A 17,554-nucleotide genomic window follows, 5' to 3' on the forward strand; every position below is an offset into this window, starting at 1 on the left:
AGTGGACAAGAATGGTCTCATTTTAAAAAAAAACAAATTTTTGGTAAGTTACAACTTTCTGGGCACCCCGCTTCCAAACTAACCAACTTTTTTGGTTGAATGACCAATTGACCAGGTACCCCTCCTGTGTTTAATCTCAAAATAGGAAGTCTTGTTCCTTGAAGTCACACAGGCTATGAGCTGCCCCTGAATTGTGAATCACAACACTCCCATGGCATTGCAAAGATATTCACACAGAGCAACTGAGGAGACCTGAAACACATTTTCCCAGCCTGACAGCAGGGCATTGTTCAAACCTAATTGTTTGTTGGCCATGTAAAACAGAGCCTCAGTCACAAATGATCTCCTGTTTCAGTTTAAGAGAGAGAAGATCTATCATCCCTTGTAATAGACCACACAGACACGAAGTGCACATTTCCTGGATGTGTATAGTTAAAGATAGAGTCTGGAAATATGTGTGATATGGTGCAAATGGAAAACTCAGAGCTTTAACCATCCCATCCACCAGTGTGAACAGGAACAAAAACACATCTTGGGTAAAACAGTCAGCTTACCTTTGGGCCTGAAGATCCAGGCAGGCCTATTTCACCTCTTCCTGGTGGCCCTCCATCACCTTTCTCTCCCTGTTAAAAAATACCACAGAATAAACAGCATCACAGACATTTCATAGAATCCCTACAGTGCAGAAGGAGGCCATTTGGCCCATCGAGTCTACACCTACCACAATCCCACCCAGGCCCTATTTCCGTAACCCCACATATTTACCCTGCTAATCCCCCTGACACTCGGGTCAATTTAGCATGGCCAATCAACCTAACCCGCACACTTTGGAGTGTGGGAGAAAATCGGAGCACCCGGAGGAAACCCACGCAGACACGGGGAGAATGTGCAAACTCCACATGTTGCAACCTCCATATGTTGGCCCAGGTTTCCTGTCACAGTGGGATCAGCAGCATATAGAGCAAGTTCCATCAGCTAGTGCATTGATCTCTCGATTGGTCATTTCCTCCATATTTTCCAATGAGAGTATGTGTGATGAGCATGATAGTGGCATATCGAAGGTGGTGTGGCTGCTTGTTAACTCTTCATCACGTCTCTTCTGCAAAGCAGCTAGATTTATGCACATGAAGCAGACTTCATGCAGTTTCAGATGTAGTGCGTGACTGACCTGCTGCATTACTTCAGTGCAAAGGAATTCATCCTTAAAATCATTTTGAATTGTGCACCACTACACCTTCTTAAATTTAAAATGTGATTTCTGGGCTGGGCATCATTGTTCGGTGCAGCTTTTCTATATTAGGGACTGGATTTTTATCCCCAAGGAGTGTAGTTGGAGTCAGTAAAACTCCGAGCTCAGCCTGCCCACCATGGGAGGAAGTGTCCGCATGGACAGGATTTTCAGTGGGGGAGGGGGGTTGCAGGCTTGAGGTCAGGCAAGCTGACCCACGAAAGAGGTCAGAGGCAAACAAGGGGTTGCTGGATGTGGCCGCAAGCTCTTTAAAAAGTGTGGGACTTTGTTCCAGCGATAATAAAAACAGAAAGGACCTCACCCCTTACCCTCTCCCGTAATGAATGTCTGAACTTCATTATGTATTCTTGACTGAGAGCCCAGAAATCCATTAGCCTGGTTAAGCAGCTGAACCCAAGAGAAAACATTGCTTGATTGAAAGCTCTGGCTCTCTGATCAATGCTGTCAATTTCACATAATTTATTTACACAAGATAGAGGTTTCAGGTGCTGAAGCTTCAACTACTGATACTTTAAATGTGTGGATGTGACATGTATATTATCCTGTATGTGAAGTTGCTGGTGTTAGACTGGGATAGGCACAGTAAGTAGTCTTACAACACCAGGTTTATTTGGTAGCACAAGCTTTCGGAGCACCGCTCCTTCATCAGGTGAGAACAGGATTTGTTTCACAAACCGGGCATATAGAGAGACAAACTCAATTACAAGATAATGGTTGGAATGCGAGTCTTAACAGGTAATCCCACTACTTGCCTTCAAACAACTGCGCAACCTCAAACAGTCATGATGTGGAGATGCCGGCGTTGGACTGGGGTAAACACAGTAAGAAGTCTAACAACACCAGGTTAAAGTCCAACAAGTTTATTTGGTAGCAAAAGCCACTAGCTTTCGGAGCGTGCTGCTCCTTCGTCAGGTGGAGAACACATCTCCCACTCCACCTGACGAAGGAGCAGCACGCTCCGAAAGATAGTGGCATTTGCTACCAAATAAACCTGTTGGACTTCAACCTGGCGTTGTTAGACTTCTTACTGTGTCAACCTCAAACAGACCATTGTTTGCAGCAAACTACCCAGCCTTCAGGAGAACGGTGACCACGACACCACACAACCCTGCCTCAGCAACCTCTGCAAGACGTGCCGGATCATCGAAATGGATGCCATCATCTCACGTGAGAACACCACCCACCAGGTACACGGTACATACTCGTGACTCGGCCAACGTTGTCTACCTGATACGATGCAGGAAAGGATGTCCCGAGGCATGGTACATTGGCGAGACCATGCAGATGCTATGACAATGGATGAATGAACACCGCTCGACAATCTCCAGGCAGGAGTGTTCCCTTCCTGTCGGGGAACACTTCAGCAGTCACGGGCATTCAGCCTCTGATCTTCGGGTAAGCGTTCTCCAAGGCAGCCTTCATGATACATGGCAACGCAGGATCGCTGAGCAGAAACTGATAGCCAAGTTCTGCACACATGAGGACGGCCTCAACCGGGATCTTGGGTTCATGTCACACTATCTGTAACCCCCACGACTTGCCTGGGCTTGCAAAATCTCACTAACTGTCCTGTCTGGAGACAATACACATCTCTTTAACCTGTGCTTAACCTTCTCTCCACTCACATTGTCTGCACCTGTAAAGACTTGATTACCTGTTAAGCCTTGCATTCCAACCATTATCTTGTAATTGAGTTTGTCTATATATACCCTGTTTGTGAAACAAATCCTGGACTCACCTGATGAAGGATCAGCACTCCGAAAGCTCGAGATACCATATAAACCTGTTGGACTTTTACCTGGTGTTGTGAGACTGCTTACTGTATTATCCTGGAGTAACTTTTCACTTTCTTTAAAAAAATGATTAAAGTATTGGTAACGTTCTTATTTTACACATCCCATCGTCACTATAGGGTTAATTGCTACTATACAGCATATATTAGGTGAACGGGCAAGTTGGCATGGGGGCATGAGGTATCAATGGGGGGCATAACTTGGCATGGAGGGTTTGATGGGCCATTCGGGATGGGTGAGAGGCATACCTTAGCACAGAGGGCATGAGAAGAACCTCTTGAACTTACGTTTCAAAAGATTCCCTCTTGCAGACTATGGTTCCTGGTATCTCTGAGCCATTGTGAACCACAATTCTTTGGAAAGCTGACCTGATTCTGTGGAGATTGTGAAGGACAGGACATGCCTATTCCCACAGTGGAGCTGGCCAGGTGGGGAGTGCAGGCTCACCACCTGAACCAGCTTGCACCCTTAAAAGGCACTCCAGAAAATTGGGAAACCCGGGAAAAGGAACGGGAATCCTGAATCCAGGACCTCTCTGCATTCTTTAAAGGGCTTTCAAATCATCCGGATTCGGCAGAAATCCAGTCCTACAGGTCAAACACATTTTAGGTTAGGGGTCAGTGCTCTCGGACTGTCGCCTCTTGCACACGACTGCAATGAACTCACCTTTGTTCCTGGCAAACCAGGCAACCCAGGCTCTCCCTGGGGCCCCCAAAATCCTGGTTCACCCTAAAACAAAAATATCAAAGTTAACATATATTCAATCTTAACATGGGTTTGAACTTTTGCTGTAATCTGAATTAATCATCCATGTGATTAACAAGCTAAAGGCGTCCATAACACAGGAAAAAAAACAATACGTTGATTCAGTATAAGATTTAAATAAGGAGGATGCATTGTAATGAACTAGACTACTTCAAACGGACCCCAGTGCTAGAATATCAGCCAATCATAAACAGCCATTAAGCCAGATGTAATGTTGTGCACAGCAGAAAGTGAGGGGAAAAGTTGAGGTCAGATCAGCTCACTGAACACCAGAGCATGCTCCGCGTAAAGGCAGCTTTTCACTTTCAGATTGAAACAGAATCTTCCCCCAAGCCACAGGAACGAGATACTCGAATAAGTGTCCTTTATTCCCTTCTTATGTCCACGACTGGATTGAGAGTTCTTGGGACCCTGGGCGCTCAGAATATTTGGACCATCAACCAAGCTCAGATATCGTGGAAAGAGCACTCCTCAGACCAGAGAGAAAATCTGGTCTCCACAAGCTGTGCTCGTGTCTGGGGTATTGTGAGGGCATCGCAGGCCTGGAACAGGGCCTGCTGATGCCTCCTGCAGCTTTAGGGATGCAACCCAGCAGACAGGAATCAAAAGGTGACAGATGCTGATCTTTCTCTTCACCCGACCTGTGGCTGCAACACTATATTCTGCACCCTATTCTTTTCCCATATGTACTTCATGAGCGGTATGTTTTGCCTATATACCGTGGAAGAAACAATACTTTTCACTTCATCCCAGTACGTGACAATAAAAATCAAATCAAAAATCAAATCAAATGCACGCTGACATTTGATAAACATATAAGTTTGTCAGTCTGTTAAACCAGCTGTCCTGTGATACATATTCTATCTTGAAGAAGAAACTCAGTGCAGCTTCTTTGGTCTCCCTGTTGAACACCATGCACCCTTGATCACTATACCACACTCTAAAATGCCAACAAGGCTCCCATATTTCACTGCGTCCCCTCAGCATAGGCCCTGTAGACACACGTATTCATCCCTCCCCCGCCACAACCCATAGAGGCCATACACTCCACAGGCTCAATAATCTTATCTATGATGTTTTGACACTTTAACTGGTTTCTCAGTGACAAACTGGACAAGATGAAAGAAACCATTGCAACAAAATAAAAACTTAGTTGTCCAGTTGCACAGTTATATGCAACTGGAAAACACTTGTTCTTTTAAGTAGCTGTAATTCTGAAAACATTTCCTCAGTGCATCAGAAATCTTGTATTAAACATCAGCTTACTCTCCCAGTCTTGGTGCCTTGCTTAGTGAGACCATTGTATGACCATGGCATGTCCCCAGATGGCACATAGATCAGATCTTTCAAAGCACATTTTGGACTTATCTTCAAATAAAATTTTTCTTTGTTCATCCCAGATGTACAAACTAAGCTGTAAATGAAAACACCCTGATGGCCTCTTTATTTTTCCAAAGTCTTCATACAATATCCCCAACAGCTCGTACTAATAAAGAAAAAGCAGCAACAGCTGGTTAGATACCAGCCGATGGAGAAATCAATGGCAGTATGTCAAACCCGGCCCTTTCATGCTTTCTCACGATGACAGTAACCTTTCAACTAAGGAGATCCCTATTGACACACAAATGGTGCTTATAAAAAAATGTAATTTGAGACACATCCGATGACATTTATTGTAAATTGAAAGTATTCAGAGCATTGCACATTGCAATTGAATTATGCAGCACAGTTAGAAAAAGGTGTGAATTCCTACTTTGTAACTAAGGACTGAGCTGCAATTGTTTCTTATCATTCAAAATTTTCAACACTATATACTTAGCTTTCCTGTTGAGAAGTTGATCATTTTCATGAGTTAATTTATTGACAGGCACATGAGATTATTTTTGCACACAGATGGGCAATGTAAAAGCTTAGGAAAAGACACACTACTGTCGCCAACTCCATTCTTTCTCCTTGCCTGAAAGTGAGGAATTTTTAATCTCTCTGTCGCCTCCCCTCTTAAAATCATGTTCCCAAAACTCAAGGTTGGTGTCGGTCACTAAACCAATGCTTCCTAATTAATCTTGTCTTTTCCTTTCCTCTTTTCAATCCTGGTGGTTTCTCAAACCATAGATCTTGATCCTTCAGCTTAGCTTTTCCATAATGGTTGGAAATGCAGCATGATTCTCAATGACTTCAATGGGATTATTTCCCAACTGTTAGCTAACGTGAGCTATTCATTTTTCTGCCTATTTCGTTGAAGGAATAAAAGGAGACAAATTAAACTTGTCTGTGACAATCAGATAGACTTAAAAGAAGACATGTGCACTGCCGCAAAGGATTATCTAAACACATATCTCCACATTTGAGCTGTCAGTAACCATACACATCAATACTCTGAATTTTCAAGACAGCATCAATCAAGATTGGCACTAACTATGCAGAGTGTTCTCTTCCTGGATTGGGTCTGGGACTAATACTCCAGAAGGGTTTCTCTGTCTCTTCACTGGAAGTGTCGTTAACAATCTTGAGACTTCTCACATTTGTTCAGGAGGGATGCCAATGATCTTAAGCCACCTAATACTTGACCAGGAGCGACGGCAGTGATCCTTAGATAGGTGACACTTGAATCAGGAGTAATAAGCCAAAAAGAAAAAAAATACTAATTCCCACTAAAGGAAAATAGTTTAAGAATTATGGAACAATGCAGCAAAGAGGGAGACCATTTGGTCCACCGTACTTGTGCTAGCTCTTTATAAGAATCATTCAATTAGTTCCATTCCCCTGCTTTCTCATTATAGCCCTGCAGCTTGTTTTCCTTCAAGTGTTTATCCAATTCCCTTTTGAAAGATACCGTGGAATCTCTTTCCACCACCCGTTCAGACACTCCAGATCAGTATGTTAGAAAGAAATAAAATGACATTGGTGTGACGGATGATTCTATGTAATGGCCGTACTCTTTAATGGCATGTTATCTAGACCGTTGGGTGATCTTTTGGCAGAATTTTATTGAGGCTTTAAACCTCCAGGTGCATCTGCGGGTCAGACTGACATCGGCAGCAAGTGTTGCGATAAACAGAATAGAAAATGCAGCCCCAACACCAGAAGGTGGCAGTGTTTGCCTCGGATCCATTCCATTACACTGACCAGCACACTTGGCATTTTACCAGTGCACACACACACACTACATGCACACAAACACATGCACCGACACTTAGGCACAACAAAGGTGTGAAGTCAGTTTGCAGCTTTGTTATGATAGTCCAGATTTCATAATTAGCCTCTGGTGGATGTAACGTAGTTAATGTAGGAATTAGTACACTCATGAGCACACACACGGGCAATCAGTTCTCCATCTGCACGCTGTGCTGTGGGTAAATACATCTCGTGATTAATGTTTCGCTTTCACTGTCCCGACAGGGCAGCAACCAGCTGGAAACATTTGTTTTCATTTTGTGGAGACCTCACCACTGCTCGTTGACAGGACCCACTTTAACTGGGTTTTGTCTACAAACAATAAGCCTGAAAACGCGGACACATTTGATCCTGGTGAACATACCAGGATTTGCCCACTGTCGATGACATGGTTAAAGCTTGCAAAGCCAGGGGAGAGGCTGTTTTAAATTATACACATGGGGTGGGAGCCTTCATCACCTGTTAAACAGTAGATAGACGCTGGGCTGGGCTTCTCCTACCCACCCAAGAACTATTTGTCCCGACAATATGGGCAACACATTTGGCATTCAGTACGCTAGATGGTCTGCTTTTACTTGGTGTACTGGCCCCCTATGATGCAGAAACTGCTGGCTGGAGCACCCTCTTCTGGCCACAGTCCCTCTTGCTCCTTGACTTTGCCTGGAGCGGGTGCTGGCTTTACTCTTCATTGTGCCCTGAGGAAACTGTTACGGAAGGCTAGGGATCAAAGTTACATCCTCAGACGGGGCAGCACGATGGCACAGTGCCTAGCACTGCTGCCTCACAGTGCCAGAGACCCGGGTTCAATTCCGATCACGCATCACTGTCTGCGGAATCTGCAAGTTCTCCCTGTGTATGCGTGGGTTTCCTCCGGGTGCTCCGGTTTCCTCTCACAGTCCAAAGATGTGCGGGTTAGGTGGATTGGCCATGCTGAATTGCCCCTTGTGTGTCAGGGGGGGCTTGCAGGGTAAATATGTGGGTGATAGGGATAAGCCTGGGTGGTATTGTGGTCAGTGCAGACTCAATGGGCTGAATGGCCTCCTTCTGCACTGTAGGGATTCTATTCTATGAATTTGAAACCTATCCACTATCTCCCCACAAGATGTACGTTAGAGCTGTGTCAGGACAGCTGCAGATTTTCAGCTTCAGTCCTATCTATCTGCAGACACGGTCTAGAGTTGAATAACCTGGTACATAATGCATTTTTAACAAATACTATGTGGACAATTCTCCCAGCCCACTGCGCTGCTTTTGTAGCACAGAGGAATGGGAGACTCAAGCAGAGATGGTTTCGTAGGCTTACCGCTGGGCGCCATGACCTCTGCGAATCTCCGGCAGCTGGATTTCCGGCACCGTCAGCTTAGTGCCAGGAATCGGTGCGGAGCTGCATCATCTATTTAAATGCCCATTTACATTCAATTTAAATATCACTGAAGTCTCCAGGCCTGCTAGCCTTCACCCCCCACCCCACCCCCTCCCCAGCCAGGAGTGGTTCACTCCAGTGGGGTTTACAATAGCTCCCCACTTGTAGGGAGCTGGCTGCCCAATCCCGCTGGAGTGAAGAGGGGCGATCGAGGCCCCCCAGAGGGTCGGGGATATGATGGGGTGGGGGGGTTGAGGCTGTCTGGACATGTTCGGAGGACCATCGATTGGGGAGGCGGGGGTGGGGTGGGGGTCGGAGAGGCAACATTGCAGGATCATGGGGCTGGCTAGTGATCGGTGGAGAGGCCGGCAGTGCAAGGCTACTACGCACGCATTGATCTCAGTGCTGGCAGATCATCGCATGCACAGTGGCCCGCTCAGCGCTATGCTGCCGGCCTCTCCAGCGGGAATAGGCCCCACCCACAGCTTTTCAATGAGATTCACGCTGGTGCACTCTGCAGTGCACAGCGTGTGGGAGATTCATTCTGAAACTCCCGCTAAAAAATCTAGCGGGATTTACTCCAGTTTTTACTGGAGTAAATCGACACTTAGAATGTTTTTGGGAGAATTGCCCCCTATATCTCCTAAAGCCTTGGATTGATGTCCTCACAGCTCCAGTCATTGGAGCAGATAGGTAGAAAATCCAAAAAAGCAGAGGCCACAATACTAATGGGCAAACAGTACTAATAACAAACCTACAAAGAAGATAGATTCTTACAAGCAGTTCTGAAACTTCTATTTAATTTAATGTCTTTCAGGTGTTATATGTAGATGGAAAGTTTACTATTAAAAGTAATGAATCTACAAATCCTGAGAATAATTTTCTGGATGAAAAATTAATGAAATAATTTCATTGAAATCATCATAGAATGATGATTTGCCTGTAAAGAGTTAAGGTTTCACTTTATGGCTTCCAGACAGTGACGCCTCTTGTGATGGTACAACTCCACAGAAACTGTGGAGGTACATGGGGAGGTGATGGTCTCGTGACATTATCACTAGACTATTAATCCAGAAACTCAGCTAATGTTGTGAGGAGCCGGGTTCGAATCCCGCCACGGCAGATGGTGGAATTTGAATTCAATGAAAAAAATCTGGAATTAAGATTCTGCTGATGACCATGAAACCACTTTAGGGAAGGAAATCTGCTGGCCTTACCTGGTCTGGCCTACATGTGACTCCAGAGCCACACAGCAATGTGGTTGACTCTCAACTGCCCTCTGAAATGGCCTAGCAAGCCACTCAGTTTCAAGGGCAATGAGGGATGGACAATAAATGCTGGCCAGACAGCAATGCCCATGTCCCAGAAATTAATAAAAATAAATACCTTCTGACCTGCCATCCTCCATACAATTCTGCTTGGTCAAGGAGAGCATGTTAATACATTGTACTTTGGACTAATGAAATCTACCACAATGGTCACGACCATCTACGTTTTTAAAATGATAATGAATGTGCCGATTAACTCCGTTAAAGAAGATTGTAGGTGCAATGGAGACAAAATTCCCACTGCTGCCATCTGGGTCTTCACACTGGGAGATGCTAACTCTCCTAAGTAAGATCAGAACTGAATTAACATGACTGGTCAATTGATTGATTCAGTCCCAGGTGCTGAACCTTGATGTTGGGATATTGACCCGTTTTCCAATTGTGTAGGTGATCTCTTCTATGTCCCTCAATAGAATCAACAGAAATTATAATTGGGAGAGAGGTATAATGAGAGGCTGAATTGATGCCATCTATTTTACCTAATCACCTAGAGTCAAAATTATCCCCAGTGACTCCCATGCTGGAAGGTGAAGAGGTTGGAGGGGGATTTCTGCTAAGAATATTAGTTATCCTGTAAACTATCATACACTTGCTGAGTCCGCCCTTTGCGGTACCTCAGCACTAGCTCTTCCATTGTGTACAGAACATTGCTACAAATATTCAAACCATCACCAAACACCACCGTGAAAAAGATGTCTTGCTGGCTGCATGATGCTTCGCTTGAGGGAGCCAGTACCTACACAGGCCTCATGCAATTTTAAACTGCTTCCAACAGTTCTGAATCTTTGACCACCTTTACTGGAGAAACAAAACAGCTGCCGCCTCAGATTGTATGCGCAACCATCAAGGGGGAAAAGTGAAGAGCCACTTGTGGACTTCAATATAGTAAACTACATTGCACGCAGTAGGTTAAACAGAAAAATGTCATTTAAAGTTGCACCAGTGCTTTTGGCTGAGTTACTACAGTCAACTATCAACTGCAGGCAGACATGAGGAAGACAAATATACAGAGCTCCTGGCAATAAACATCCACAGTGCAAGTTTCTTCTTCATTTCACAAATGACTCGGTTAGGATTATATTCACTGGAGTTTAGAAGAATGAGAGGGGATCTCATAAAAACGTATAAAATTCTAACAGGGTTAGACAGGGTAGATTCAGAAATAATGTTCTCAATGGTGGGGGAGCCCAGAACTAGGGGTCATAGTTTGAGGATAAAGGGTAAATCTTTTAGAACTGAGTTGAGGAGAAATTTCTTCACCCACAGGGTGGTGAATGTGTGGAATTCACTACCACAGAATGTAGTTGAAGCCAAAACGTTGTCTGATTTGATGAAGAAATTAGATAGAGCTCTTGGGGCTAAAGGGATCAAGGCATACAGGGGGAAGGGGGGATCAGGATATTGAATTTGATGATCAGCCATGATCAAAATGAATGGTGGAGCAGGCTCGAAGGGCTGAATGGCCTACTCCTGCTTCAAGTTTCTATGAATCTTTCAGAAACAGTTTCACAGTGAGAAGCAAATACAGACCCTGACTTTCTTCCAATGGTGTGCACTGTGTCAACGTTATAAGTGCAGGTTTAAATATTGTTTCCACTGTACTTCTTTTGAAGTTTATGAAGTGCAGGAACAAGTAGTCTGATGAAATTCATGGCACAGGTTTAAATAAAAAATGGACAATAGTGTTCGCTTATAAAAGGGAAAGTAAAGCATTTCCAGAAGTTTTATACTTTTCCAAATTTACTTCACAATTCTTGCAAAGGGATACATATTTGGATGTTGTGAAGAACATCGAGTGTCAAACAATGATAGACACAATGCTAAGCATTGACTTAAATAGAGTGGACTAAGCCTGGCCAAAAGAAATGTTTAGTCCAACATATGCAGTAATGCAGCAGTTAATTGCTGTGCATTTTTACTGGGACGTGATGGGCATTATTAAAAGACATAATTACCCTGGATAAAAAATTTGCATGATAGAAATTCTTCAAGTAGTGAATCAAGGAACACAAAGGTGCGGTTTTGGCTCCTAGATTCTCACTTTCTATTGATGCTGATATTTTAAAATTAGTAAAAAGAGGGAGACATTTATTTTTTTTGTACAATTCCAAAGATTTTAAAAAATTCTTTCACAGGATGTGGGCATTTATGTTGTCCACCCCTAATTGCCCCTGAGGTTATTCATGAAGGCCCACCTTCTCAACCTTGTCCTCATCTGAGGTGTGGTGATTCTTAGGTTAAATCACCACCAATCAGCTCTCTGCCTCAAAGGGAAGAGCAGCATCTGATCATCTGGGACTATGGTGAATTTCCCTTTCACCTTTTTTTACACATTGCTGCTGCAGAGTCAGTGGTGGAGGGAGTGAATGTTGGTAGATAGTGGATGGGGTGCCAATCAGGAGCATTCCATCAAACCGTTGACTTGTGCCTCATAGATGGTGGACAGGTGGAGGGAGTGGATGTTGAAGGTGCTGGATTGTGTGCCAATCAAGCAAGCTGCAATGTCCTGGATAGTGTTGAGCTTCTTCCTGCACTCATACAGGCAAGTGGGGAGTATTCCATTACAGTCCTGCCTTGTGGATGGTGAACAGGCTTTGGGAAGTCAGGAAACGAATTACGTACTCAGAATTCCCAGCATCTGACCTGTTCTTGTAACCACAATATTTATATGGCTGGCCCAGTTCACTTTCTGGCCAATGGTAACCTCCAGGATGTTGATAGTGGGAGATTTAACGATGGCAATGCCATTGAACATCATGGCGAGATGGTTAGATTCTCTTATTGCCTGGCAATTTTGTGGAGCAGATATTACTCGCCACCTGTCAGGCCAAGCCTGGCTATTGTCCAGGTCTTGCTGCATTTGGACATGGACTGTTTCAGTATGTGAGTCATCACAAATGCCGCTGAACATTGTGCAGTCATCACAGCATCCCACTTCTGACCTTGTGATGGAAAGAAGATCATTGATGAAGAAGTTGGAAGTGTTGGGTCCAGGACACCACTCTGAGGAACTCCTGCAGTGATATCCTGGAGCTGAGATGATTTGCCTCCAACAACAATCTTCCTTTGTGCCAAATATGACTCCAATCAATGGAGAGTTTTCCCCGATTCCCATTGACTCGTTTTGCTAGGGCTCCTTGATGCTATGATTGGTCAAATGCTGCCTTGATGTCAAGAGCAGTCACTCTCACCTCACCTCTGGCATTCCGCTCTTTTGTCCATGTTTGAACCAAGAATGTAATGATGGCAGGTGCTGTGTGGCCCTAGTGGAATCCAAACTGGGCGTCACTGAGCAGGTTATTGCTGAGTAAGTGCCACTTGTGAGCACCGTCGACAACCATTTCCATCATTTAACTGATGATCGAGAGTAGACTGATGGGGTGGTAATTGGCCGGGTTGGATTTGTCCTGTTTCTTGTGTACATGTGGAGTGAGTTGAATTGGTTGAAGACTGGCATGGGTGATGCTGAGGATCTCAGGATGGTTCATCCACTCAGCAATTCTGGCTGAAGATTGTTGCAAATGCTTCAGCCTTATCTTTTGTATTGATGTGCTGGGCTCCTCCATCATTGAGGATGGAGATATTTGTGGACTGTCCTCCTCCAGTGAGTTGTTTAATTGCCTACTACCATTCACAACTGGATGTGGCAGGACTGCAGATCTTGGGTCTGATCCATCGGTTGTGGAATCGCTTAGCTCTATCACTTGCTGCTTTTGCGGTCTGGCATGTAGGCTGTCCTGTGTTGTAGCTTCACCAGGTTGGCACCTCAGCTTTAGGTATGCCTGGTGCTGCTCCAATGGAAGGTTTGCAAAAGTTGCAATCTTACTTCATTGAAACTGTCCATAAATATTGTTACAATAAATATTGCACGGTGGCACAGTGGCTAGCACTACTGTCTCACAGCGCCAGAATTCAATTCCGGCCTCGGGTCACTGTCTGTGTGGAGTTTGCACATTCTCCCCATGTCTGCATGGGTTTCCTCTGGGTGCTTTGGCTTCCTCCCACATTCCTAATATGTGCAGGTTAGGTGGATGGGTCATGCTAAATTCCCCCTAATGTCCTAAATTGTGTAGGTGAAGTGGATTCGGGGTTACGAGGATTGTGCAGGTGGGGTGTGGGGCTGGGTAAGACGATGGAGACTCGGTGGGTCGAATGGCCTCCTTCTGCATTGTAGAGATTCAATGATTCTATGATACTATAAAATGCACTTCATACATGGGTATCTTGATTTACTTCCTGTGAAAATTGTACCTGGATGAAACCTTAAGTAAACTCGGTGGAAACAAATGTTTTAGGCGAGGAGACTATTGTAAAAGAGGTAATGCTGAATGTCAGGACCTAGCAGTAGTTGAGGGAAGAGCTGGCTACTCGCAGTCTCAGGAGGGGTGGAGGATGGAAAACAAGTTCAGGGGAAGGAGTTGGCGACCTGTTCTACCATTATTTCTCCTCAATTGCAGACATGATAGAGCTGGGAAATCCAGCCCACTGTGTACCTTTTGCATCAATGTGAAAGCAAATCCAAATTAAACTGATGCAATCTGTGTAGTTAACTGGCATGTTGCTGAGGTGGTGAGTTTTTCTACTGTCTGACCAAACATCTTGATCAAGTGGGAATTCTGAGTGACACAAGCTGTGCGTTTGGGAGTGAAGTGAAATAAATTTGATTTTCTGACTGTTCATCTCAGTTTGAAAACCCATCAATCCAAGAAACACAAAGGGACAGAACTCACAAGTGTACTCTCCACTAAGTTTTTTTTATAGAAGTAATGAGACATCCTAACTGTAAAACTATTACCCCTAAAGATAATAAACTAGCGTGAAGGGGCCCTGTTAGCTCGTCCCCACTGGATTGATCTAGGTGGCTACCTGACAGCTTTCCAGTAATTATCCTGGGTAGTTCCCTGCTGATGCCTGAGACATTTTGGGTCTTCACAAACATACTGCATTTGACTGGAGAGTGCTTACTGCTGATATTAGGCATAAAGGATGAACAGCATGCCCAACTCATCCATCACATTGATAATCACAAGTTTTCTTTTGGCACAAGAATTGTACTGTTTACATTATATTTCTTGCTTTCATTCTCCTTAATATTTAGCAATACAAGGGAATCAACCTCACTGTTGTAGATAGTCAGAAATATAGATATTTCCAACTGGTAGGTATTTTCTACATTTCCCATTGTGACACCTTATTTTATAACAAGTTCACACTGCTGAGAAACATTTGAAATGATCGATAATATTAGAGTATTAAACTATCAGAAATGTATTTTGTTCATTGTACATGGGCTGTGAAAGGAATGGTTTGCTGGGTCACATGGCCTTTTCTCAATGTGCTTAATGTGTACTCTACGCAACGTATTTAGTCTGCTGAAAAAAAAGCATTCTATAGGTGTCTTCCTGCCCTAGAGGCCAAAGCTGCCCATCAAATAAGAGATTGTGCTGTTAAACCAGTCCAGTGCTGATTCCTCCTCCAGCAAAATCATATCCTTCTTTATTCCACAGCTCTAATGGACAGGAACAAATCATCGCAGTGAAAGGGCATGCCTCAAATCCTTTGCTTTGGCACATTCACAAACATGATGCAAATTTTATCATCGTGCTGCTTACATAGTCACTGTGACAAAAAAGTACGCCCAGCTCTTCTGGTTTCTCAGAGACAAAGTTATACTTTTAAAAATAAAGATAATGGTAACTCACCAAAGACTGCTGTGGCAACACTGTCTTTGAAAGCTAACTTCAACTGAGCAAATTTCCCAATTTAATAAAAAAAACATGGATGACAAGGAAATTCTTGTCATTTTCGCTTCAGGGATATGTATAGAACAGATGGACTTTATTCAGGTAATCAAGGCTGTCCTTTTACAAAATAGTAAAAAAAATAAGTTTACTTGTCATTGTGTCTTTGCATAACGCATAGTTCCTTGTTGTATTAGTTAAAATATTTGAACCAAATTTCTGCTAATATATCATCCGGTGAACCTCAAATGAATAAAAGTTGAGGAAAATGTAGGAAGGTGCTGGGTCCTGGTCAGATCTGATCCACAAAATGATAAAACTTTTCTGACAATTTGCAAATTTAAACCAACCAAAAGAAATTGATCAGCTTTACACATCAGGGAGGAGCTACAGACAGAAACAGGTGACTACACATCAGTAACCAAGCAGGCTCGTGGCAGCTTTGCTTGCAAATTCTTGACTTCACATCCACCCCAATGTACAGGTTGCAGCAGTCATTACCTTTATCCCAGGGAGTCCAGGAAGCCCAGGAAGACCTGGTTCACCCTACACAGGAAAATTACAAAACATTATAGAAGACTGTTCAGCTGTCTCAAGAGTCGTGTTCATCTCCACCTCAATGGCAACTCAATGATATCCGAATCACAATTCAATTGATAACAAGTACAATATGCCTTTGTTTGCATTTCAGTCAAGGCATTCAACAAGGAAACATTTTAAGATGTATTTTTCCTTTTAACAATCTTGAACTGGAGCAGGATTATAATGGAAAGGTCTTGTAAAAATGCTCGATTTTATGTGAAGTCACTGTAATGGGGCACTAGGTGGCACCATGTATCAGATTACTGCCCATTCACAAAAAAAGGGGCCTGGATTTAAATGCTGGCAAGATGGAGAGGATGACAGTTCCCTCTCTCTGACTACAATTAGGAGGTCTTACAGAAAACAACCTTTAGCAAACTCAATTCAGCTCCCAGTGGCTATGATCTCCCACCATTCAGTTACCCTCTCAGTGGAACTAATTGGCACGGAGTAAAATCTGGCTTCATTATTGCACACCAATCTCACCCTGTACAAAATAGCCTAATGTAGAGGCTTAACTTCAGATGCCACTGCAGAGGATTCCCCTTCATTTATCAGGATGTACATTTGGGAGGCTGCCAATCAAGGATTAATAACCAGTTTTAGATCTTGATTGTTGCGAGAGGAAAATGTACTGCAATTCACTAAATGGAAGATTTAATTCATATCCGAGTTTTTGTACATTGAATAAATTTTTTCTCTCCTCCACCTTGATTCTTGTGGTGCTTGGGTTCTACAAGGTGTGACAGCTGGCAGTGCCCCACCAAAGTGACCATTCCCAAATGTGTGAATTTAGACATGGAGCAGAACTTTCCCATATTTTTCCAAAGTGTCAGGGTTTGACCAAACACCAGCGTAAAGCTCTCCAGCTGCACAGCTCAGCTGCAAGGCCGGCTCCACAGAGATTAGAGCCATGTTTAAAGGGTGCCCCGATCAGCACAGAAACTGAACAGCCCCAAGAAGCCCCCCCCACAAGATTCTCCCATCCCACCACAGCAAAAGGGACGGGGTCTCTCCCACTCCCCATGACGCCAACATCAGGGCACTGTCCCCCACATTCGCAGGCATTGGGGCCACCCTTCAAACCTGACCTCCCCTTTCAGGCTTTGGAATGGTCCCGCCCGCACACACCCCACCCCCACCACCATCCCCCCACCGCTGCCTCTGGGGCACTCTGCCCCCCTCACAGGCATCAGCCCTCTGCAACAAACATATGGGGAACCCCTCCCATGGGGTTGCCCAGACGGTCAATCCTGTCTTTGCCCCCAGCACACTTTGGCCAATCTGTGCCAAGGCAGTGCCAGGGCACTGCTCTGGCATGTTCCTCTCCCCTCGGGGGCTGTACTTATCTTTGCGCCCCCCTCAATTGAATCACATTTCTTTAAAAAGCTGTTTGAATATTGAGTGAAAAGGGATCAGGTGGCGGATGGGGGGGGGGGGGGGGGGGGGGGGAGGGCGCTGGCTAATTATATTTAAACTTATTGAAATCCATTAAAATGAGGATCTCACACCTTGTGGCTGTGGTACTTGTGATGTCACTGACGAGGGGCGTGGAAAAT

At 44.3% G+C, this 17,554-nt stretch overlaps 1 protein-coding gene across 1 annotated transcript in view; it reads right to left on the reverse strand.

The window, feature by feature from the left end:
* LOC144508523 (uncharacterized) overlaps positions 1–17,554 on the reverse strand; it is a 628,622-nt gene that overhangs the window by 88,943 nt on the left and 522,125 nt on the right. Inside the window, exons 18-20 of the mRNA XM_078236560.1 lie at positions 15,915–15,959; positions 3,709–3,771; positions 555–623 (exon numbers count right to left, since the gene is read on the reverse strand). Of these exons, the coding sequence (XP_078092686.1) occupies positions 555–623; positions 3,709–3,771; positions 15,915–15,959 (177 nt within the window). The remainder of the gene's footprint in view (positions 1–554; positions 624–3,708; positions 3,772–15,914; positions 15,960–17,554) is intronic.

This window comes from Mustelus asterias, chromosome 1 (genome assembly GCF_964213995.1).
Source record: "Mustelus asterias chromosome 1, sMusAst1.hap1.1, whole genome shotgun sequence".
Classification (NCBI taxonomy): domain Eukaryota; kingdom Metazoa; phylum Chordata; class Chondrichthyes; order Carcharhiniformes; family Triakidae; genus Mustelus; species Mustelus asterias.